The sequence below is a fragment of the Caloenas nicobarica genome, chromosome 2 (assembly GCF_036013445.1).
Source record: "Caloenas nicobarica isolate bCalNic1 chromosome 2, bCalNic1.hap1, whole genome shotgun sequence".
Classification (NCBI taxonomy): Eukaryota; Metazoa; Chordata; class Aves; order Columbiformes; family Columbidae; genus Caloenas; species Caloenas nicobarica.
Window position 1 is genome coordinate 78,715,522 of NC_088246.1, and position 25,398 is coordinate 78,740,919.

Sequence of the window (25,398 nt, forward strand, 5' to 3'; positions counted from 1 at the left end):
AGACAAGCTGGTGAATGCTCCATTTTGACATTTTCTGAAGGCAAGTTCCTTCTTCAATCCTAAATTCTGCCCATCTCCAGTTGTCACTGTCCTGAGTTTGAAAATGTCTGTAAGGAGAGCAAACAGCAGCCGTACAACTCAGTCACCCATCCTGACACAGCGTGTACTCACTCTGTGGAAATCTGGGTGGATTGTCATTGACATCAGAGAGGGTGATGTTGACTGTGGTTGTTCCAGCTAATCCTCCCAGCTGTCCACCCATATCCTTGGCCTGGATAATCACTTCATAATATTCTTTCGCTTCTCTGTCCATGTTCATTAGAGCTGTCCTGATTAAGCCTGTGAGATTGAGAGAGGGAAGGGGTTTCAGGAACAAAAGCAATGGCAGTTAAAGAGCACACAAACAAGGTGGAGTGGTCTTGCTCCTGCGTCATATTCCTCGTGTCATGAATGAGAACAGACTCTGCATTCAGTCTCACCTTTCCCGGCAGAGTAAAACTCACCGAGATTAAATCTAGGTTAACAGAAGGTGTGAATTTTAAAGAAGATGAATTAAAATGCATCAGCTTTGGGGCAAGCTGCCTGTTCAAGATTAAAATGTTGCCTTCCAAGGGAGCTGGAAGAGTATTTTGGGAACAGAGCATGTTATGCTGAATTAAGGCCCTGCTCAGGCTAAATATGTCCGCACAAAAGGTGGAAGTGATGTGATTAGTTAAAAGATATGTCAAGATGAGATTTCCAGAGTGTTCCTACACACTGGAGGCAACCCGACATAAGCCCACGGGCTTTGCTTGGTTTCTTCGGGACTGGGGGCTAGGAGAGCAGAATTCGGGGAGAAAACCCCTGGTTCGGGGGGGCTGCTCCCGCCCCGGTCACCCTGCTCCCCAGCGCCTGGCAGATCGACCATGTCCTGCGGGGTGACACTACTGCGAGAGGACGTGAGGTGGCAGCAACACTTCTCTGATGGAGCCTGCGAGCAGCCGGCCCGGGCAGCGCTGCCGACGCCGCCGGGCGCTGCGGCCGGTGCCCCCGCCCGCACCCACAGCCCCGGCCCCTGCCTGCGCTACCGGCCCCTGCCTGCGCTACCGGCCCCTGCCTGCGCTGCCGGCCCCTGCCTGCGCTGCCGGCCCCTGCCTGCGCTACCGGCCTCGCCTCACCGCAGCCTGTCCGGCGTCTGCCTCAGGGTTTGGCTGCTCCTCTTTTTTTTTTTTTTTTTTTTTTTTTTGCCTCGGGCGTCAGGTCTGCTGCTGCACGCACTCCTTGCCTTGTCACCCCAGCGCATCCTGCCCTTCCCCGTGTCTGCCCGTGAGGACGGAGGTGAACGGGCCTGCGTTTCGGAGCTGTCAGCCCTCCAGTCATCCCAGTGCGACCCACTCCTCGCTTCAGCAGCCCCTTGCCCGCAGCGTGCGGGCAGCTTGCTCCTCTGCTGCGCGCCCGCCCGGTGTGATGCTCCACAGGCTGCTCGGCGGCAAGAGGGTCCCTGAGCAGGAGCGAAGCAGCGGCTGGTGGTGCAGCCCAGGGGATGTGCTGCCAGGGGACACGTTGCAGGGCACTGATGGCCCTTGCTAGACATGAGCTGTGACACATTTGGGGTGCCCTCCTGTGTGGGGGTGGGTATGTGTCAGCCCCAGGCACCGTCCCAGCAGTACTTGCACATCAGGACACTATTAACTTGAGTGATCTGCATTTGGGCTTTATTTTTAGCAGAAAAACAATATATGGATTTAATAAAAAAGCAGTAAGAAGATATTGCATTGGCAATTATCACTGTATGTACAAGGGAAGAAATAGTGACCAGTACTGAACAACTCACAGTGAGCTATTTTAATCTTGCTACATGGAGCCCTTAAGAGTCTCATCCTGCCAAGCTGAGTGACTCCCGTGAAGTGCTGTAGCTCCTCAACTCCCAGGGATATAAATAAGATACGAAAACCCTTAGCATTTTGGGAAATATTTTCTCCTTACACGAATACTTTTTAGGGAATTTCCACTCTTGGCTTGTCCTTGTCCTCATCCACACAGAACAGGCTAGATCTAAAAAAAGACACCAGCGCCTAGAAGCCAGGCTCTGCCATGTGCTTGTTTGGGGCCTCTGGTCCCTAGAGGAGGGCCAGTCCAGGACACCAGGACTCAGAGCCACGTCGGAGTTCATGCTGCTCCAAATGGGACCCGGAGGAGCAGCCACGCTGAGCAGTGAGCCTCCGATGCTGCTGCACACAGCTGGTCAGCAAGGAAACGATGAGGACGGTGATGAACCTTTAAACTTTCCTTAGTGCTATGGGAAAGGCTCAGATCCTCCACAATAAACGTGCTGGTACCATTTCTTTCACCAAACTGAGTGAGGTTCACTCTTTTAAAAATATAGTCGTGAAGAGCAGAGGTAATGTCCATCCTTTTCTGTAACAGCCCCGATGGTTTCTTGGAAAGTGGGACACTCAGGGGCCTTTGCCTACTCCATTTGAGGGGAATTAAATCCACCTTTTTTACCTTGTAGGGGAATATGATAATTAAAACCTTTTTTGGGTTAAATACCAAACAAATACATGATTTTGGACTTAAGAGCCTATCTTCTGTCGAAGTTGCACTCTAATAGTTAAATCTGTACTGGATCTGACCCTGAATATTGCTGCTTTGCTTTCTTAGAAATCATTCAGTACTTAACAAATCTAAGATTATGCCCTTCTTTTTCTGTGGCTGATAACCTGGTTACAAAATGAGGATTACTGTTTTATTTACATTGTAAAGAGCTGAGGAAATCACATACCATATACAATTTTCTCTTTGGCTAGGGCACCTACTAAATAAACTGCTAACTTTCAGAAGTAGATTATGCAGTGCTTTTTATACTTTGTCCCCTAGGGCTCAGCAGTGACTATCGTCTCATGAGTTTCTGACCTTAGCGCTACAGATGCCCTTTAGAAACTGTCAAAACCTGTCAGATTCCTCTTTTGGATATAAACCTTGGATATATACAGAAAAAGAGAGAGAGAGAGCAAGCAAAACAGAGAGGATGTCCTATAGGTAAATTTAAGGTTATTAACAAGAACACCCTTAGGTAAAATTACTCCAGATAATTGCATCATTTAGCTTGCACTTTGCAGTCCTGGTTGGATCATAGATTGCCTTTTTTTTTTTTTTTTTCTGCTAAGCCTTGTTCCTAGCTAGGTCTGCTGAAGACATTTTTGCAATGATAGAAACCAACAAGAATATATACAGCACCAAACCCACCTAGCTCCTGAGGTGCAGAATGCGGTCATTCAGATGAATATATTACTGCAGAAAGCACATTCTTCTCTGGAGCTCATTACCACAGCCTTGCTTTAACCCTTGCACAGTGCTGATGGCTCTTGGCTCCAAGCCATAGAAATACCTTTTTTCTGACCAGAGTCATGATGCATGCTACCTTTCCTTTCTGCTTGGAACTTTCAGTTTTCACACTGCCTCATTCCCTGATGAAAGAACATACCTGTCCGAGAGTCCACAGAGAAATATGGTTGTCCTTGCAGAATACTGTACACTACTCTTGCGCTGTTCCCATAGGTTGGGTCATCAGCATCTGTCGCTGTCACCTGGATAACAGAGGTGCCTGACAAAAAAACCCCATCAGGTAAGACCTTGTGGGATAAAGAGCTGGCATGAAAAGTACACAGTTCAAAATAAATTGAAATGCCTAACGAGAGCTTTCCTACGCCAAAATTCTTCATTTGAGGCTCATAGTGCTTGTGTTTATTGCTCACACTTGCATCTCTTTAGCACTAGAGGAATTAATAGGCATAAATTCATCATGCATCTACAAGAAGATATAAAAAAGCAAGTACTCTATGGGCCACAGTTACAGAATTGCTGATTTAACAGTACTTTGTTATGGTTTGCAGAGAGCTGGTAGTTATATACTATTTGCTTCTTTTCCCTTTTTCTTGATTTTAAATGTTATTTAAAGGCAGCTCAAATAAAATCTATAGCTATGCTGACAAATCACATACTGCTGTAGCGGGTCCATGAGTGCCATATGTTGACTAAGGGATGGAAATGGTGCACAAATAGTGAGCGTGAATGGATGTATCTCTGAGACAATCTCTCTGTGGGATTGCAGTTTACATTGCATGGCCTAGAGATCAGACCGTGCTGAAGTGTCTTTTGGAACCCACACAGATGCATAGATATTTCTTTCCTTCAGTTGGTTTTCAAGGTCGGCTTCCTCTGAAGTTAATAATGGTTGCAGGTGATGTAATTTACCAAGAACAAAGAGAAGGTAAGGCATAACCGCTTGAAATCTATGTGAGTTTTGACTCCTTAAAATGTCAGACAATGCCTTTACGAATGCATCTAGCCTTCTACATAATGTTTTGTGTTAGAAACAAATGCAGTGTTACTAGATACCTACTGGAAAATAAATCTGAATTAATGCTAGCCATTACTGTTAAGAAACATTATTTCTGAATGGAACTTCTGTATTTGGTGCTTGTCTCTAGCTTTATGTCAGCAAAATATTGAAGAATGAGAAGCTGAAGCATATCTCTAACTTCAAGATGTGAGATTTATATGGTATTATTATCTCCGTAATGACGTCACAGAGACAAAAAGCAATAAGCATCTCCAAAAGAAAGAAAAAAGTCAAGAAAACTAGTATTTTATGTGACTATTGGATTTTTTGTATGGAAATGGTTTCTCCTGACTTGTGTAGGTAGGAAGGTTGCTGTTTGTCTTCTGCATTGCAATAGCAGGACTGTCTTTGACATGATCCCATTCTCTAAAATTGGAGAGCAAACGGTACCAGAATCTTGGGATGCACTGAACTCTGTTTAGTGGAGCCTTACATGGATTAGAAGGAGCAAAGCTACTAATAGTTGTTGTCATGTGTCCATGATTTCAAGGGCTCCTGGACAGCATTTCAGCTCCCAGTGTGAACTAGAATAAGTTCCTAAAATTATGTTATTTTCTGGATGGTAGTAATTGTCTAACAGTCATTACTATTGCCATCATCTGATGGCAGGGGAGAAGGGCCACTACGTTACTGCAAGTTGTCTGAGGATGGAATGTTGAAATTACATTTTTTTTTCAGCTCTCCTGCTTCCCTTGGCTTTTTTTTTTCACAGGGGCCCAGCTGATGGTGGTATAAAACCTGCTATCACTACTCTGCAGCAGTCAGGCACCCTGGGGAAAGATGTCTTGTCCTGCAGCTCCTGCGAAAGAGGCAAAAGCTGAGCCCAAGGAATCAGTGAATTTGTGTTCTGGTGACCATCTCCAGTTCTCTTATAAGGGGAAGAGACTCCACAAAATCTGCCTTACCCACAGGTGACATTTCTGGAACAGAGGCTACATAAGGGCCATCGAGGAACTTGGGTTCGTTGTCATTGATGTCTTGGATTTTGATGATGAACTCGGACTCTGGTTCCATGGGCCGGCCTGTTCGCCTGTCCAGAGCCTGGGCCCTGAGGGTGTACTGCGACCTTTCTTCCCGGTCCAGTCGCTGGATGGCGTGAATGTCCCCTGTCGTGTCATCAATTGTAAACACGATGCCAGCTCCCTCTCCTGAGAGGATGTACTTTATCGAACCATCTCCCCTGTCCATGTCAGAGTGGAGCTGTGAAAAGGAACAGGATTCAATTAGACCGTGAGCTGGGCAAGCAGCTGCTGAGAAACACTAAGCACATGAGCATCCTGAGCATTTTCGTGTCACTGTTGGGACTCACAAGCTGGTTTTAATGAACTTGCTTTGCTGAAAGAGGCAAATACTCCGTAAAAACTGTATCACGGAGTTGCTGTCTCCTCATTTCTGCACCCACAGCTGTGCCAGAAGAAAAGGCAGAGACACCCAAACAGGAACAGGCTCTGTGCCTTTTTGAAATCTCAAACAACACAATAATTATCTTTTGCCTGGCTGCAATGGCCATTGAGAAGGACTCACTGCCAGGCTTGGGATAAGGTGAGGTCAGCAAAGCTGCAGACTGTGCTTGCTCACATGGCTTAAGAGGAGACAGATGTTCCAGGGGCAGCATAATACTGGGGCGGATAAGGCCAATCTGTTTGGGATCCACGGGAAAGCAGGATGGGAGAGCTCAGTAACTATCATGATTCAGAAATCTTCTAATTTTTTTTTCCATGAAAATTTTAGCAATAAAAACTAGGATGGATCCTCACATCTTCAGGAGAGAATTATTGTTGAACAGTATGTTAGGTACGAAATGACGAACATTTGACTGTGTCCATGGCAGGATATAGAGGTGGAAGGCATCCCTGATTTCCTAGGGAATTAGCAAACGGATTTATTGCATGACTGCTAATTAGTTCTGAGCAGCCACAGATAGCTGTGAATGCAACAGAACAGAAGAAAAGTAAATGCTGTGCTAATTATCATCTAAAACAGAGAAACAAATCATCCTGGGGACTACCATTCTGCTAAACACCTGGTTCCCATGAAATACTGGAATGACTATCAAAAGACAAACAAATCACTTAATTTCACTCACACTATGAAGATACTTAACAGTATGCTCATACTTCCATGCTTTTGAGGAACAGAGCATAAAAAACAATGCCCAGAGATAGTATTGGTTCAGTCCCAAAAGACAGGAAGTTAATAGACTTGAGCTGCAATAATCAAAATGGGATTTTCAAGAATGGTTCAGGTGTGAATACTGTTTTCCAGTGTGATTATGATTTTGAGAGATGAATAAAGAATAGATAAATAATAATAAAAAAGTGGTCAAAGTGGGATAGATTCAGTCAAGCACATTTTAAAATGCACATATGAGCTAATTATCTCAAGAAATATGGTCAGAATCAAGTGTGTGTTTAATGCTTTGGTGAGCTCAAAGGTCATATGAGAATAATCGTGAAGGATGGGGCCAAACGTAGGTAAATATTTGTACTGGAGAGAAAAATCTTGGAATAATGAACTGAATATATGAACAAAGGATTGTTAGGATTTGAAGAAAGAATCCGAATAGAAATGGCAAATTCGTGTGGAAAAGCAGAAGTGAAACTCAAGGCATTTGATTAAAGGCTATTGTCTCAAGAAAGAAAAAATGCCATCTCTGAGCTATTTAAAAACATGCTGAAAACTACACAATAACTTTTCACATAGGAAAAAGTTTTATAGGGACACAGACGAATTGGCTTATTTGACCTAAGCATTTCTAATGCCAGTGGACGACCTCTTCAGCTGTTTTAGGGCACATGGTCCCAATAGGCTTGGGAGCTGAAAGACCATTTACGGCAGTGAAAGGTCTGGTTGGAAGACGCTCTTCTCTGGAGGTTGTTTTCCTTCCTGGCCTCTCGGAGTGCAGCACATGACCTACACAAAACTTGGGCCTACCCTTGATTTTAGGGTACGACTGATTTCAGCTGAGGTGGGATCTATATGGTTTTCTATGGCATGTCCCACCCTGCAGACAGGTCTGTATGTAGGTCACCCATCGACTCTTAATGACTGCTGGGACACCGAGCGTTAAGGGCAGCAGCACTGGCTGCAAGAGCTGAAGGTGCAGGCTGTGACAACTGCCATGTCAGGTCATTGATACTTCATTTCACCCCTTTGCCACTGGTATCTGCAATGGCTGCTGCATCTGAGAGACATCAGACCTTTGGAGGAATGCTGGCAGCTCCAGGTGATGTATCAGCTAAATGAAGGAAGAATAAGCCCAGAAAAATTTGGCAGTGGCAAACAGTTAAATTTAGATGACTGCCATGTGTATTAATTCACACCTAGGTGCCACGACTGCAAACTGGCATATCTTAAAGAAACACCGTCTCGTGATTAATTTAAAAACGACAGTGGTTGCCATTATTTACCCTAAACACCCATAACTCAGAGATTATCACTGTAGGAGCTAGTAAACAGGATGCTTCCAGAAGGAGGACACTATTATAGCTGTTCTAATTGATTCAGAACCACTAAGCTGCATCTTGGGCATTTGTTTTAGTGCATCAGTGTGTCAGCGAGGCAATGCAGCTGCTGAGACAGATACGGATGTTAGACCTGATTGGAGAATTAGACCTGTGCCTGATGGAAGAAAATGTGTTTTGGAACATCAACAAGTCCTCATTAAATAAGAATAAAGAAAAAAAAAAGAGAGAAGTCAAAGTCAAAGAAAAGGCAAAGGCAAAGAAAAAGGAAAAAGAAAAGAAGGAAGGGAAGGGAAGGGAAGGGAAGGGAAGGGAAGGGAAGGGAAGGGAAGGGAAGGGAAGGGAAGGGAAGGGAAGGGAAGGGAAGGGGAAAAGAAAGGAGAAAAGAAAAGGGAAAAGAAAAGGGAAAAGAAAAAGGAAAAGAAAAGAAGAGAAAAAAGAAGAAAGAAAAGGAAAGAGAAGGAAAGAGAAAGAAAGAAGGAAAGGGAAGGGAAGAAAGAAAAGGAAAGGAAAGGAGAGGAAAGGAGAGGAAAGGAAAGGAAAGGAAAGGAAAGGGAAAATTGAAAAATAAATAAAAAAAAGAAATAGAAAAAAGGAAAAGAGAAAGGGAAATAGAAAGAGAAAAGGAAAGAAAAAGGAAAAGGAAAAGTAAAACCAGCAGAAGGTGTTTGGGAAAGTTCAAAAGACTTAGAAGAAGATACTGAATCAAACTCATGAGTTAAATTACACCTTCTGTCCAAAGTCCTGTTTGGAATGAATGCAGTTGTGTAGGACGCAAACAAGGAATGAACATGGCACGCTAAAAAGAATTTGGGAGTACAACAGAATCTCTGTCTAACTGTGATTTGTTAAAAACATCGAGTCGCAACCAAGGCTAGGCATTAAGAAACGCTAGCAGCACTTTCGCAGCTTCTCATATAACCTGCTCTTTCTAGACAAAGCAAAAAACAGCATAAAAGACATAATACTGCCAGACTTCAATAAAGCTGAAAGAATTTGGTGTCTGGAAGGACTGAAGCTCACACTGTTGCTCACATCAATCTGAATATCAGGATGTTGCAGTTTGGGGTGTATGTAGAAGTCATTGTGCTGGAAAGGTGATCCAGTTTTAAGTTGGCTCTGGTTTATGGGTGGTGCAATAAATTGTTCTGCAATGTGGCTGACACGGAAGTAGGAGGAATACATTTGTACTTTCTCTTCCATATTAAGGAATGGACTATGGGAGGAAAAAAGCTGGTAATTCCTGAGAAATTGTTAACTGTGTCAACCCGGGTTGCTTCTTTTCATGAGGATAATACAAAAGGTTAAGGAGGCTACACCTGCATCTGAGCGACACATTTCCCAGCAAAGGGCAGGTGGAAGAGAGCGGTGCTGCTGAGGGCAGCTCAGGGGAGGACTCACACAGCTCCGCTAACCGGGCTGTGACTCCATCCTTGATGTGCTCCCCCTTCCCTGCCTCCAGGGAGGTAACACCTGCAGGTGATTTTCGTGAGGGTGCATGAGTGAGTTTGGCTGATCTGCAGCGATAGTCTGTAGAAAGGATGCATTTTATTCACTCGTTCAGCTGCTGTGGTTCAAACGCCTCTTTCCTTTGAAACAGGGTTAGGGAGTCTCCCACACGGCAAAGTGGTGAAGTCTGTACCCAGTTCAATTACTGATGCAGTTTAGGTTGCTGGATGAATGTGGAAAATACCTGCTGTAGCAAATGTGGGGGCTTTAGCTTGCCTAGTTCATCCTATTAGACAACAATGGCTACCTCTAGGAAAGCTGAAGCCTCATATTTATCTGTGACAGGACCAGACACCCTCTGAAGCTAAAATCCTTTAAATTACAATAATGAGCATTGGAGAAAAGCAAAAATTGTACTGACTTCACCTCAGGAAGTTTATTTTCATTTTCCTGTCCAGAAGATATTTTGCACCTTGCCTTACAATTACATAGGAAAGTACATTTTTCATAGCAGCCTTGACAATCGTATTAGGCAGGCCTGGACCTATGGTTCAAGTCAAGGTGCTTTTTGGGTTGCTCCAGTCAGAAACAACTGTACAAGAGCATCAGAAGGCCTCCTTTCTTATGGGAAGCTTTTAGAGTGTTTAAGTAAATACAACTGGATCTACGCTGTGCATGCTTTCTCCTTCTGACTTGGGCTTGGAGAGAGCAGATGGATAAAAGCAAGGCCTGTCTAGCGGGATGTTTCAGGGTGCCATGGGTGGTATCAGTCAGAAGCAGCTCTGCCTGGCCAGGCAGGGGACCCAGGGCTGTTTGGAGGGCTGGTGCTTGCAGCGAGCAGCAGGCTGGGAGTCCTTCTGCACCTCCTCCCCGCTCTGCGCCGGCCCTTCCAGAGCTATTTCTGAGCCAGCCTGGGGTGACTCGGGCTGAAAAATTTCTGGCCTGCCAGAACAATTAATTCAGCCCACAGACTATTCCCTGGTGACCCCTTTCCTAAGGATTCCTGAGACACAGGCAGCACGAACGCAGGCGGGGCGAGGAATCGTGGTGGGCTGCAGCTTCTTCTGAGAGCCTGTGCCTTTGGCGGTATGAGGGGAGGGGAAGCTTTTCCCTCACGGCAGCCCCCGTGGAATTCATCCAGGGAAGGGGGAAGATGAATTGTGTGCTCCTCAGAGGCCCATTTTGGCAGCAGGTTTCCCTAGTGCCTGGTGTACATGGAGCAGAGCGGAGTTAGGAGGCCTTCAGAGAGATCCAGCCATGTCAGATCAGCAGTGCGTGGGGCTAATTGGCCCTGTTAACTGTGGGAGCTAATTAGCACTTGCGCACCCCTATGCCAACACAGCCGTGGTGTAGCTGGTCCTGGAAAGAGCTCATTTCTGGCAGCTTGGGCCTTTGTGTGGTGGACACAGATCATGAAAAATCGTCTCTGCTTCCCCCCGGTTCCACAGAGCTGAGCAGCAGCAAGCTCAAGAGCACTGCTGGCCCTGCCAAGTTTTTGTGCTCCTAATGACACAATCAAGTCTAAAATGAGTCAGTTTCTTCCAGTACTTGTTTTAGCTAAAATTCAGCTCACAGTGCAAGTCTGAAGTCATTTCAGATGAAACAGAGTATGTGAAATAATATGTCTGGCCCTTGTTCCGAAGCTGGGAATTGCATGAAAGCAAATATTAATTTCTTTAATCAATAGAGATATCAAGAGCTGAAAAGCTAGGTGCAGAGATGAATGAAGACTAATGAGGTCTCATTTGGTGGCAATCACTATTAATACCATTGCTGTGGGAGGAAGGAGAACACATCTTGCTGTCAGTCACACAGGGATAAATCAGGAGGAGGTCTTTTGAAGCCTGTAGATTCATTTTTTTTTATACTGGTGTGACTGAGGGCACAGTTTAGACCTATGGGGTTGTAGGATGATAAATACAAGTTCAAATGGGCCTCCGGATATGTGATTCTGGTGTATTTTCTTCCTTTCTTTTTTTCTTTTCTCTTTCTTTTCTTCTTTTCTTTTCATTTTCTCTTTTCTCTTTTCTTTTCTTTTCCTTTCTTTTCTTTTATCTTCCTTTCTTTTCCTTCCTTTTCTCTCTTCCTTCTCTTCTCTTCTCTTCTCTTCTCTTCTCTTCTCTTCTCTTCTCTTCTCTTCTCTTCTCTCTCTTCTCTTCTCTCCTCTCCTCTTCTCTTTTCTCTCCTCTTCCCTCCTTTTCCTTTCCTTCTCCTTCTCCTTCTGCTTCTCCTTCTCCTTCTCCTTCTTTTCTTTTCCCTTGATCATGTAAAAATAAGCAATGAAATCTGAAGGAATTGTTTTCTGACATCCTTTCTTAGTTCTTAATTTTTTGTACCTACCTATATGTAGTGTGCACTCATCATAGCGGTATCTGATATTCTAGGTGTGGAAAATCTTAATTGCATTGTTTGAATATTTAAGCACACTAACTGTCCCCTCCCCACCTTTTCCAGATTTGTCACCTTGGTGTAGACTAGAAACAAACTTGGTGCTGACCATAACCCTTTGAATAGCAGGGTCAATACTTCAAACAATTCAGAGTCTTTAAAAGCAGTTTGAAAACAGAAAAAGGACGATGGTTATAGTGAGACAGATTGTGACGGCAGACATCACTGGCCTGATTTCCATCAGCTGCTTTTCTAGGAGATGCAGAAAAGTCAATGCAAAATACTACCAAGTAGATGGGGTGAGTTTAGGGATCCATTTTACACATATCTCTACAGATGTGTAGGTTCTTGGGGTATAAGTGATCCAAAAATAGGACCCTTCATGGTTGGATTTAATGAGCTGTCCCTCTACCTTTCTGGATCTGGAGCAATTTCTCTGTAGTCCACAAAATTAACCTGTGGTCAAGCTGTGGTAATCAAGAAGATACTCTGACTCTAGAGATTTGCAGAAAACAAAAATTGAAATGTCAGTTTTCAAGGGAAACTGGCTATTTAATTTGATTGTGAATTTCAGCTTCCAGTTGACTTGATCACAGACAGAAACATGATCACAAACTCTTCCTTTCTTTCCTAATCCTTGTATGTCAATATAACCTTGCTTTGCCTTGACATTATAGGAGTCCCTGGAAAGATCACTAGAGATTTTCTAACACTGCCTCAATTACAGATGAAGATTGATGCAGCAGATCTCTTTGAAATAGGCAAATATATTGACAGCCCCTTGGAAGAGAAATTCTTCCCAAACGAAGGTGACACTGGTCAAAAGCTCTTGAGAGCAAAGTGAAATTAATGTGGATAAATTCACTGCCAGAAAGAAGGTAAAGGTGCTAAGGGGAACTGCCCGTGTTTCATCACGGTCTGCAGATACACAGGTGTGTACACCCTGCCAGATATCTTCCTGGTGCGGGTCTTACCTTCCCAACGTAGAGAGGGTCAGTTCCTGTGTACTCCTCCAGAACGAAGAACTGGTTCCACACCCAGCTGCGCTTCATACGCTGATGCAGCTTGTCTGACAGGTTGTCCTCTCGTCCTTCAGTGAGGGGCCTGGCACTTCCTGACAGCACAGTTGTAGTAAGGTCCATCAGTCCCCAAAAATACAAGGAGATGCCAAGTCCAAGCAAGTTCTTTGCATTGCTCATTCTACCTGAAGTCCACATCCGTATACTAGGGCTAACTTTGAAGTCAAAACACAGTATCTTAGGTCCCTTGAGAAGAAAGTAGGTCCTGTGTGTGGTCCTTTGAAATGTCCAAGGGAGATCCAAATTCTGAGAATGGCAGTATCCTGTAAAATTAAAGGAAATACATAGGAGGATGTTTTTTTCCCCAAGGTAAGAGAGTTTCCTCAACAGGCAAATATGCTATAAAATATTTAATCTTCTATATACCTTCTGAAACTAGGAATGCTATTACCATATAAGCTGCAGAACTGGAGCCTTAGATACAAAAATCGTCAGGGTTTAGTCAATAAGGAAGAGTTCTCTACTTTGCTAACTTAGCTGTAGTGTTGCTTTATGGTATTGATTGGCATGAGTTAAGTGCGTACTCTTTAGAAATATTTATGAGCAGAAGTCCTTAGAGAATATTTAAAAACAGTTCACTCTGGAAAATTATAATAGCTGGTCAACACTCTTTGGCAACTGTTTTTTTCTTTCTGTTTGGAAACTATGTCATTGTCATTACATACACGTACACACACATACATCTACATAAATACAGATATTATTGCTATACTGCAAACCAGGAGATAATTTCTAGCACTTCCAAGTTACTTTTAATTTCAATTATTCTCTCAGCCTCCCCATTGCTTGAATTCAGGTTTCACACTCTGCTGCCTTCTCTCTGAGGAGCTGATTGCTGCTACAAATGCAACATTTCTAGAATTTGAATGGTCAGTCAATCACTTTATAACCCACAAAAGGTTTCACAGTGCTGATGGTCACATGCTATTGTGTGATACGTCCAAGCAAGTCAAACTAACAAATTTTTCTGCCACAAGCCTGAAAGATGCATTTAGGCAAAGGAATGCTGACCTCTATCAGAGGACACTTCCTCATCAGTCTAGGGTCTTTTGTTGTCATGAAGTCAGTTTAGTTGGTGACGTCACTCCAGGCTATGGATTGTAGCAAACTTTTTCTTCACCATTTTGCTGAGTTTAATGATGTGGGGCTGCACTCAAGTTACTCTGTCAAAACACTCCATAGATCCTCTGTGGGTCTAGTATTTTTGCTGTTCTTTTTAAGAACTCTTCTTTCTCTTTTCAGGACAAACAGACTCATTAGGAAAGGGATATGGGGCTCTGAGGCTTAAGCAAGTAGCTTACACTTCATTTTACTGCTGTTCTAGACATAAGTCTTCAGGCTTAATTAATTGTTTTATCCTGTGGAAATAAAATGTAGCAGAAGATGTCTGCCAAATATTTCTAATTGAAATCCTTGAAAGATTTCAAAATCATAAAAAATATTTTAAAGATTCGCATGATAGTAGTGTGAAATTAAGAAAGAGACAATGCAACGTTTTCAACAGAGAAGAAGAGAGTGTGTGAAAACTCCCCAGCATCCAAGCTGGAGGACTGGGTATACTTACAAATCTACTGAAACAGAAATTCAGAATTTAATCCAAAAGTTGGCTGGAATCTGAAGAAGGCAGCTGAAGCCTGGAAAATATGTGCACAGTGGAAGTATAGACAAAATAAAACTATCTATATTAGACTAATTTCCACACAAAATAATGTTTTCAAGTATAAAGCCCGGAAGGACTATGACTACACAGTGCTGCTAGTCTATGGAGTTGTGAAGTGCAACAAACAACTAACAGGTCCTTTACTTTGAGAAGTTTACAACCTAAGGCTCAACAGATACAACAAAGACAGAACAAACTCTAAGTACAGAACACGGTAAATCTCTTCTAAGCAGAGCAATGTACAGAACTGCTCTTGTTTAGACATCGATGATGTAATGTGCTAGGGTTTATGGTCTGCAAAGCCAAAGAATGAGTATTTATCTAAGCAGCATAAGCCCAGAAGGACCACAGTAATCTCTATGTGTCTGTCACTTTATGAAGAAGCTGGCAGCTGTTTGTGAGAGGCAGGGACGAAGTTCGGCTTGCTGGATATGCACAGTCAAAGGAGTCCAAGAGCTGTGTGTACAGTGTTTGCCTCCCTCTGTCCCATGAGTCCTTAGCTCCCACTAGCCAACATACATTTATCCTGGGGAAAGGAGACCGAAGTCCTTTTCACACAAGGTACATCCATGTTGCTCTGGACATGAGCCAGCAATGTGCATTTGCAGCCCAGAAGGGCAACCGTATCCTGGGCTGCATCACAAGGAGCATTGGCCAGCAGGTCCAGGGAGGTGATTCTGCCCCTCTGCTCTGCTCTGATGAGACCACACCTGGAGTCCTGTGTCCAGCTCTGGAGCCCTCAGTACAGGAAAGACACGGACCTGCTGGAGGGGGTCCAGAGGAAGCCACAAAAATGATCAGAGGGCTGGAACACCTCTCCTATGAGGAAAGGGTGAGAGAGTTGGGGCTGTTCAGGTTGGAGAAGAGAAGGTGCTGGGGAGACCTTATTACAGCCTTTCAGTACTTAAAGAAGGCTTTAAAGAAAGATGGGGACAGACTTTTTAGCAGGACCTGTTGCAGTAGGATAAGGGTTAATGGTTTTAAACTAAAAGAGGGGAGATTTAGACTAGATATAAAGAAGACTGAGCATCCTGAGCATCCTGATCTAGTTGAAAATGTCACTGCTCATTGCAGGGGGGTTGGACTAGATGACCTTTAAAGGTTCCTTCCAATGCAAACTATTCTATGATTCTATAATTCTATGATTCTTCGTTGTCAACAGCAAGTTTTTCTCAGCAAAGTCAGAAGGACATTATTGACAACTCGTGTGGCGAGTAAATGTGGGGAAGGGCCTCCCACCACTCCTCAACGTGACTTGAGGGAACCCAGCACTGTCTCTGCCATGCAACAGGAAGGGAAAGCAGAGGCAGGCAGCTGCTAAGGTCCCACCTGCTGTTTTTACTTTAAGAAATTCCATCTACTCTACAAGTTAGTTACATTTTTGTCCACATGACAAAAGGGTGATATAACATGTTGGGCCAATTCCTGTGGCAACAAGAATTGTGTTTGTAGGTGAACTCCCAAACAACAAATTCAAAACTAATGGTGCCAGATGTCTCCTGCAATTAAGTTCAGACAGCAAGGATTAACAACGCTAAGGCAAGGTAGTATCAAGGCATGGTTAAATAAACCTGCAGAGATACCAGTATACCTGTAATGAGACAACAGCAAAAGAAATCTGATCATCAGGATGCTTTTTCTGCACACGTGCATTATAACAGCAGAGAGCAAAGTAAGTAGAAGCAGTGAAATAAAGGCCAAGAGTAGGGATATACCTGCTTCAGGCTCTCTGTGATAGCAGCTTTTATCATTTGAATGTCACTTGGCATCGTAGTGCAGTTCAATGAGGAACTTTTCTTGAAAATAGTGTGCAACTCAGTGGCCACCAGGAGCAACACCTCTAAAAGCATTTCCTGTTCCCAATGTAATCTCATTTTGGGGTATAGTAAATATCAGGAAACTTGCCATTAGGTAATGCAAGTCTTGTAAAGGGATATTCCTTCCCTGAGTACCAGTAATTTCTCCATTCAATGCCAGCCCATGGTGACATGGTCACATATTTTTGTAGGAATGCAAGAAAACACTAGTGGTGAGGTGGCACACAATTTTAGCTTGGTGGGATCTCTAGCCTCAAGTGGACCTTAGTAGTTTTTGACGCAGATGGATGACACAGGCTTTGAGGCAGAGTCTGTTCTGCCTCAGGCTGGGTAGATCAGGAGTACCAGTCATACAGGATGGCACTTGTTGGCATGACTGAAGCAGAACTGAACCTTTAAAGGTCTCTTAATGCAAGTGGTTCCTTGGAGCCCTCCACAATGGTTCCTTAAGGACATCTGCAAACATGGAATTGATGAGCCTCTGCTGTCATATGAAATACATTACAGAAACACATTTCATGGCTCAGCATGGGGATATGCAAAGGACTTGAAGGCAGTAAAGGAAGGGAAATCTTGTTTTCCTTGCTCACACACACAAAATATTGAGCCCAGGAAGACTGTATAACCAAAACCCGTGGGATTTCTGCAGCAAGTATTTTATTTTTCAAGAAAATTTAAATGTTTCGGAACCCAGTTTGTTACCTGCAGGTGAGTACCCCATTGCAATAGGCTTAGTTAGCTGCATCTGTGCAGTTCAGATCCCTGACCCAAACTGAATGTCTTTCTTGCCATTGCTTTTGTGATAAATATTTGATTACCTGCTCAATTGTTTAGGTTAGTTTTTCTGTTCTTGCCTTGCAGACATTGCTGAAAATCCTTTTTCTTGCCACTCAGCAGTTACAAATATGACTTTTGGCTGCATGAAGAACCATAAAGGTCTGATTGAACTCAGTGCAACTGGTGTTCTTTGCATAGTACAAAGGAAGTACCTAATGGTTCTACACAGAAGAGTCACAACAATGCACTTCCACCATTTCAAATACAAATTTCTCTTTTAGCTCATACGACAAATTAAAGTAGGGGTATTCCAAGTGTGAGCTACTCTTCTTGTTCCAATTTTAAAGATCCCTCCCAACACTGTAATTAAACTATTCTTAATGGAATATCTAATTCTGGACAAAGATGAAAAGGAAAAAGAAATATCTTTCAGAACCAACTTCTAGCATTTCTCGCAAGTGACCCATTTATCTTATTAATTCTGAAGAGAACAGCACTTCTGAAGAAAGAATAAAAATATTAATAGTTTGGATGACCATGTGGGCATCCAGAGAGTTCCACTGGGATTGAAATGTACTGTACTCAATACATATTTACATAAACGCCAAGGATTTTATAGTCAAAAAGCTCAGACTTGAAAAGGTTTATATACACGCTTAGTGTATTTGTCACATTGAGCAAGTGGTCTCACAGAAAGTCAGTGGACTATTTACATTCATAAAATTAATTACATGCTTACATCTTTTATGCATGTTCCTTCCAATGGATTTTTGCTGTGTGGACCCAACACTCATGTAGAATCCTACAGACCTTAGCGGATCCTATGCAGGAATATCACCTGAGCAGAGGGAATTCATTTGCAGGAGACATATTACACTGAGAAAGTGGGGAAGAAAGAGGCAATCATTTTGAAACTCTCTCCTCCACTTTCTCTGTACATAAAGAGGCAAATACACATGATATTTCTAATACATATATATGGAAATGTTTCTTAGCAGCACAAACACTGCACTAGGAATATACTAATGGAAAATTATTTCTGTGCTTAATGACATGCTTAAAGAGTTTTCCTCCACTATTTTGCTAAAAGAAACCAAACAACACAGTTATTAACATAGTAGGAAGAAATTAAATTTGAGTGAAAAGAATTCTCCAAGTGAGCTATTTACTTTGTTCCTTTAATTTCTTGCAATATTTTAAACCCAAGGTGGCGGTGTGAGTATTGCACAGTTCTTTACTTTTAAATAGATTATTCTTTCATGTTTTCACAGATTACTTCTTAGGTTTTCTGTACCCTTAGTTGCTTACAGCTTTGTCATAAAATGCCTTTGCAAAAGCCCCACAGGAGCACCAGTCCTGTAAGAAAGTGCAGGCTGTATGCTGCATGAGGCAGACCACCCGCAATAGGTGCCCAACACCACCTTCCAGGGATGGAGGCTCCACTGAGCCAGGATCTAAAATCTCTTAAGCACTTCATGCAATCCTTGTTTCCTTTTAGACACCCTAATGGTTGCACTACCTAAGGTACCTCTAAACAGGCTGTCTGATTACAATCCTAAATGGTTTTGTACCACTTCCAGAACTTCATGTGTTTTATCTCTGGTCCAGGCCAATCCTACTGCTACTATTACCTACTGTTATACTTACTGGGCAAGTTTAAATTAAAAGGAAAAATCTAGAGGCATTTGTTACTATTCTTGAAAACAGACTGGGCCTGAACATGTATTTTTATTTTTACTACATTTTATTGAGATCTTCATAAATACAATGAAACTCGACAACATAGCATATGGTGCATAAACATTAACTCAGAATACAATCCATTGTCATAAAATTACACACACAGACCAGTCAACAATCTCTCCTGGGACACATCAGTGAACTCATTTTTCTCAAGAGCTGAAGTTCTTCAAAGCTATAGAGTGCCTGTAGAGTGAAAAATCCCACAGAACGACAGAGGGAGTCCCATCCTATAAATCCCAGCCCTGTGGTTATAGATGCATAAAAAGATCAAATGAAAGAAACACGCACACATAATCACAAAGTAAACATTTCCAAATGAAATGATGCTGATAACTTACATCAGGAGAGGATCTGATCCTCAGCTTTTACTCAGTGCGAGGTACTGCAAATACTACCATAAAAGAGCAGGACAGAAGTACAAGAGGGTTTCAAAAGCTCCATGGTGATCTAACTAACTGTGCTGAAGTCACCCTCAATAGGAACTGAGGCATTGCAAATATATTGGAAAATCCAAATAATGCCAGATAAAACAACCCCTCTTCAATCAAGGATATGCAAAAATATATAATACATATGAAAATCATACTAATTAAGCTTTCATTATTAAAGAAAAATTTATTTTAGTTCTCAGAGTCTTCTGACTATTTTTGCTACGCTGTCAAGAATAACCCTGTACAAGTGACTCTAAATTGAGACCTGATGTTCATGTAAACTGTGATAACCTTATGAAGCACATATATTTTTTAAAAAACATAAAGTCCTCCTCTCTGCCACAGTGTGACCTTTCTTGCTTGCTTTGCAGCTGTACCAGGAGCCTTTGCTCAGACCTGTCTGAAGGCTTCTAAGCAGTACAGGCAAAATCTGTAGTTTCCTGCCAGGAATCAGAGGGCCGGCTGGGAAGGGTGAAATTTCCTGTGCTATAAAAAAGGAAGAAGGAGAAGGATGGGTCAGGTGTGGGGTAAAGCGCTGGTGCCTGTCAGAGCCATGGTTTCTGCGAAGGCAATGAGCAGATGAGATGGTGAACACTTCTGTGACCACCTAAGCTCTGCAAGCTGAGAGGACGGCAGAGGTCAAGCTCAGGGGTGCAGCCTGCTGTGCTACGCAGTGGAATGCTTATGCCCTGAACAGGACCTACTCACAACTGTTACAATCCTCTTTGAGAAAAATTTACTAAGGCCTTCGGTCTATTTTTCATTTGCTTCCTTCTGCCCATGTCCCTTGCCTCTTCCAGGTCCTGAGGAGATGCTTTGCCTGACCTGCTATTCCCCTGCAATGGGATAAAACCCATTCCTGTTGCACCCTTGGAATGCATTTCAAACGGAGGTGTTCCTTTCTGTGCTGCACAGCGGCTATGGTACCAAATCATGTTCTTCAGCTACTAAGCATTGCATTTTGGGTATGCTAGTCCCCAGAATATGACATATTTCCAGGTAGCGGTGAAAATTTGACTTCTTCTTTTCCCACAGCTGCTGGATAGACGATAAGGCTCCCTGAGACCCCCTAAATGCCAAAGATGGAAAAAGTGTTATCTCCGATCTGGAGACAGATATGAGAAGCGGCTGTCTGCCTGGAGCAAATAGAGGTAATATTTCTTCCCATGCATGAAGATCAAAAATAACGATAGGTAAGAGCCTATATGCTGTCACTGGTGAAGATAACTTCCTAGTTTCATTATGACTGTGTTCCTGGTTAACTGGGCATGTCATACAGCATTTTGACATAGTGGAGACGGATCCAAAACAACCCACTTCCAAAAGCAGCTGTTGAAGACAAAGAAGTGAATGGGAAATTTTTTTTCCAACCAGGAAACAATATTTGGCCATCTCTCATAATAATTGTATGTACCCACTGGCAAATAGTGGGTTTTTTTGTTTTGTTCTTGCCTTTTTTTTGTTAAAATTTTGTCTGTGTTCATAGAGAAAGGATTGTTGTTAACCTACAAAATAGCTGATGGTGCTCTAAGAGGTAAAAATCTTTCCACTAATTCATATTTATTGAGTCTGACATTGATTCAGCTGCACAACACTGGCATCTGTACCTTGTCTCGACCTCACTGATTGCCTTGTTTGAGAATGAAGACATGGTACTAACCAACAGCATGAACATTTACAAGCCAACTTCAAGCTGCTATCTATGAAATCAAACTAGCAAAAGAAACAGAAATCTTACAGCCTCTTTCTCTATCTGAACTTTTAGAGCCTTGTTCTTATCACCTAGCTTCAAAATGTTTCTAGAAATACAGAATATGAATGCCTGGTCTTCACACAACACTTTCAAGCTGAAAGAATAAAGTAAGAAGGAGTAAAGATGTTCTGCACTCATTTGTCTCAGAACTATGAGACAAATGAGTTTGGGTTTATGTAAAGCCCAAAAAACCAACCTCAGATGCTTTGCATGCCAGCCTCTAGATTTTGGTCTTCAAACTCAATTGTTGCAGTCTCCACGGGGAGTGTATGTGAGGTATTATCTAATTTTCCTCTATAAATGTGACATGCACTAACAATACCCGCCATGAAGAAGACTCCATTATCTATTTTCTACCTTCTTCATAATCCACTGCTGGGACATGTTCCCAGCTTTCCCAGCTCCCTCTCATTTCAGAAGGTGAGTACTCTGGATGAAACAGTTCCTCTGCCTGGATTACCTAATGCCTAAGAAGAACTATCATTTACTAGAATATAAAAGACTTCTTAGCCTTTGTTTTGCTGGCAAACTCCTGGCTTGGCAACTTGTTACAGGTGACTCTTTCAGAGGAGACTGAAAAGCCCAGTGCTCCATCTGTCTTAGTATTCAGTATGTAAAGGTGATGTAATAGCAGTTTTTGTAAGAGCTGAGGTATTCTTGGCCAAAATCCCCATCCTTCCATTATCTGCTGTGAGCCATCTGGTTGCTGTCCTCCTTCACAGAGAAGGATCTTTTGCAGCTGTTTTGAGTCTGATTTCCCAAGTAAATGAGTTTATCCAGTGATATAATTGCACCGATATTCCATTAATATTGTGAAAGACAGCGATCCTAAGTGTTACTGTATTTCTATCTGCTCCCTGGGAACTAGCAGGTACAGAGAGAGACCCAGATTAATGGCCCCACTGAGGAAAGGACTGGCAGTTATACAATTTCTTTGGCCAAGTGATCATCTTGCATCTGGTTCCAGAGTAGTAACTGAGGTGTTTTAGGTGGTATGCTAAGGGAGCTGGAAGGAGCTGGAACTATTGCGTACATGAAAGAAGAGTTACAGGGAAAAGATACTACCGTAATAAACAAGGCGTTGTGATTCTGTTCCTCTTCACTTGTTTGTTAGTAGTCTTATAGGAAAATTTTATCACTATATAAATCCCACTCCACTGCTGAAAGTCGTCTTAGTGATCCAGTGATGAATACCAGTGCAAACTGTGGAACAGACCCAAGAGTAAGGGATGGCTTCCATTAACTGTTCTTCACTGTTGGTCACCAGCAGGTCCTTTGGAGCCTCTTTAATATCTAAGCATACCTTCTCTTCAGGCAGGGCAACATCAGCCACTGTACAGAGAATTAATGACCCTGACCACAGCACATAAACACAGGAAGACTCTACTGACAGCAACTACATAGAAGACCAAGGCCCATTTCTCCCACGGTGAACAGTCACTTCATGTAATCCCGCAAACAGTATGAATATCCTTTCTTAATTCCCCAGAATTCAGACACAGAATTGCAAATACGCAATCAAAAGTCAGTAAGGAAATGTAGAAAATGCACGAGGATTTAAAGGAAAGCACATTAAAAAACATTGCAGACCTTCTCAAATGAGACTGCAGCTTTGCTGTTAGCCCATCTGCGTGTGCATTTCAGCAAAAAGATTTTTCTTACATACCTGCTAAATCTATTCTTTCTTATTTGTGGATTTGCATTTTTATTAGCAAGTTTTGAACAGTATCGTTTCGAGATATCAGGATTGCCCTGCCAAACCAGACTTCTGCTCTAATGTTGAGATTTTTGCCTTTGGAAATTGTCAATAACTGGTACTTGCAAATAGTTAAACTCTCTCCCAGTATGCTTTGGAGGTGATAGTTCATAAATGAAGGAAATTCTGACAAAACAAACTTGACATCAGAATAGATGTGATTAATAGAAGCAAAGAGGATTATACCAAGAGGCTGGAAAGATAGTACTTCCCAAGTGGAAATGGAGTTGCCTTCTAGTCTGACACAAGTGAAATCCTAACCAGAGAAGGTGTAAGAAAAGGAGAAAAAGTGGTATTTTCTTGAGATATTGAGCTATAGGTTGCTGGAAAAATGTATGAGACTTGAAAGACCTGTACATGCAAACTTAAATAATTTGCCTGAAAGACGGTTGCTCAAGGAAACTTTGCTTCCAGGCGAAGCTGAAAAATCCAGCCTTGATGTAATTTTGTTTCTTTCTCTTTGTGGGAGAAATTTGATTAGTTAAATATTTTGTATTTGAAGTTTCAGAGAGGGAAAGAAGAAGTGGAAAATGAACAACAATGGGAATAAACACCAGTGCTCAATCTTGAGGTCAATAATGAGGTCAACTGCTTGATACATAATCTTTAGTTAATCATAAAAAATAAGACTGTACTGTTGTGAGATGCTGGAAATGGTGAGAAGAACTCCTTGGTGACCCTTGTGATCAGTTTACGCACTGAAGCATGAGTTCTGATTTCTTCCTTTTGACTGAAGAATCATTTTGTCTCTTTAAAAAAACTAGCGGAATAAGTATCACCTTCAATTTCTCCCAGATTCTCAGTGTTTTACTACATCTTTTCTTTTTACATTTGGGGAGAGCATAAAGAAGTAGGATGGATTCACTTTTACTTCAATAACTTAGCTTGATTTCAGTCAAAAGCCTGACCTAGCGCCCACTGAAAATTGATGGGATATTTAGATATTAAGCTCTACATTCTCTCAAGCCGTTTAACATACATTTTCAAAATCTCTTGCCAAATTAATTCAGTCCATACGGAATTTACCCTCAGGTTCTTCAGAAACCAGCTGAAGCAATAGCCAAAACATTAGTGATTATTTTCACGAGCTTATAGAAAGTGAGCTCCTAGAGGACTGGCAGAGGAAAACCATTATATCTGTATGTAAAGGGGCAGTGGGGAAGAGGAAATGGCGAATTATAGAGCCTTCATTCCAACTTCAATACGTGGAAAGTTACTGGAACAACCAACCAATTTTTCAGCATCTAGGGGTTAATGAGGTGCTAAGGAATAGCCAACATGGATTTGTGAAGAACAAGGTGACAACAAAACAGCCTGATTTTCCTCTCTTTGGTAAGATAACTGGCCTAGCAGATGCAAGATGAGAAAAATGCAATACTTGTTGAGCTTTGTAAAATGTTTCACACAACTCTAGAACTCATTGTCAAAGGCAATATAGGGCAGTATTGCCCTGGTGAAATGAGAGTAAGAGAGACTGGAAAAAACTCAAAAAAGCACTATAGCTCAGTGCCAAACTGCTAGTCAACGTCAAGGGGTTGTGCAGGATTTTGCTTCACAACCAGTACTATTCAATGGTTAGGCTAACAGTTTGGATGATGCAGTACAGTTACAAAATGTGAGGATGACATCAGGCTGGGAGACGTTGTAAGCACTTGAGAAGATGGGGTTAGAATTCAAAACGATCTTGATACATTGGAGAAATGGTAGGAAATCAATACCAGAAAATTCAATAAGGACAAGTGGCAAGCACAAGCCTTGGAACGGCAAAATTAAATGCCCAGGCAGAGAGAGGTGAATAACGGCCTAGGAGTCAGCGTTGTAGGAAAGGAGCTGACCACAGACTGGACAGGAGCCAACACTTTGATGCATGGGTTGTTGCAAAGGAGGAAAATGCCACTCTCTGCTGTGTCAACAGGATGCTGGGCAAGCTGCTCATGTTGTGTACGTGAAGCACTTTCGCTGGCATCCTCAGTGCAGAAACTCAGAGCATCACATCTCAAAGGACACCCAGACAGACTCCCAAATCGCTGCCAGGAAGACAGCAAGAAATTTGAGCACAGGTCTGGAAAAACAGGACTTGTGAAAAGGTTAAAATAGTTACATTTGCTGAGTCCGGAAAAAAGAGATTTGGGGTAGGGCATAAAAGCAGAGTTTAAAAAAGTGTAATACATAATAACTGGTAAAATAGGAAGAGCGGTGATCTACTTTTCTTAGTTTCCAGGGACAGAGGAAGGTGTAATAAACCTGATTTGAAGCAAGACGAATTTAGGTTACAGGCAAATCAAACCTTTAAGGATAAGGTGGGTGAATTATTGGAACAGATGACTGATATAAACTGTGAAATCTCTTTTTTTTTGGCTGTTAAGCAAAGGCTTGAGTGTAGTCTATTGGAAGTTGTTTAGGTGACCTCTGATTTTATATCAGAAGCAAACGACAGAAGAAATGTAGGAAAAGTCCTACATTTCTATAGCCCTGAAATGCATATAAAATCACATCTTGTAGTGTAAAACTAAAGATCTGAGTGCTCATTATATTTAGTCCTCTTCTATAATTTCTTTGTGTCTTTGCACCTCTTCCCCTCCTCCTGTTACCCGTGCTGTGACTTGCTTCTACTGTGCAGGTACTCGAATAAACCAGCCAGTTTTACTAGGTGGTGGAGAGAAACCTTATCAGGCATGGATAATATTTTTAAGCTTT

At 42.3% G+C, this 25,398-nt stretch overlaps 1 protein-coding gene across 1 annotated transcript in view; it reads right to left on the bottom strand.

The window, feature by feature from the left end:
- The window catches only part of CDH20 (cadherin 20), a 36,238-nt gene extending 23,336 nt beyond the window's left edge, over positions 1 to 12,902 (bottom strand). Inside the window, exons 1-4 of the mRNA XM_065630208.1 lie at positions 12,660 to 12,902; positions 5,290 to 5,584; positions 3,467 to 3,586; positions 172 to 339 (exon numbers count right to left, since the gene is read on the bottom strand). Coding sequence (XP_065486280.1) covers positions 172 to 339; positions 3,467 to 3,586; positions 5,290 to 5,584; positions 12,660 to 12,902 — 826 coding nt within the window. The remainder of the gene's footprint in view (positions 1 to 171; positions 340 to 3,466; positions 3,587 to 5,289; positions 5,585 to 12,659) is intronic.
- Positions 12,903 to 25,398: the final 12,496 nt, after the last annotated feature.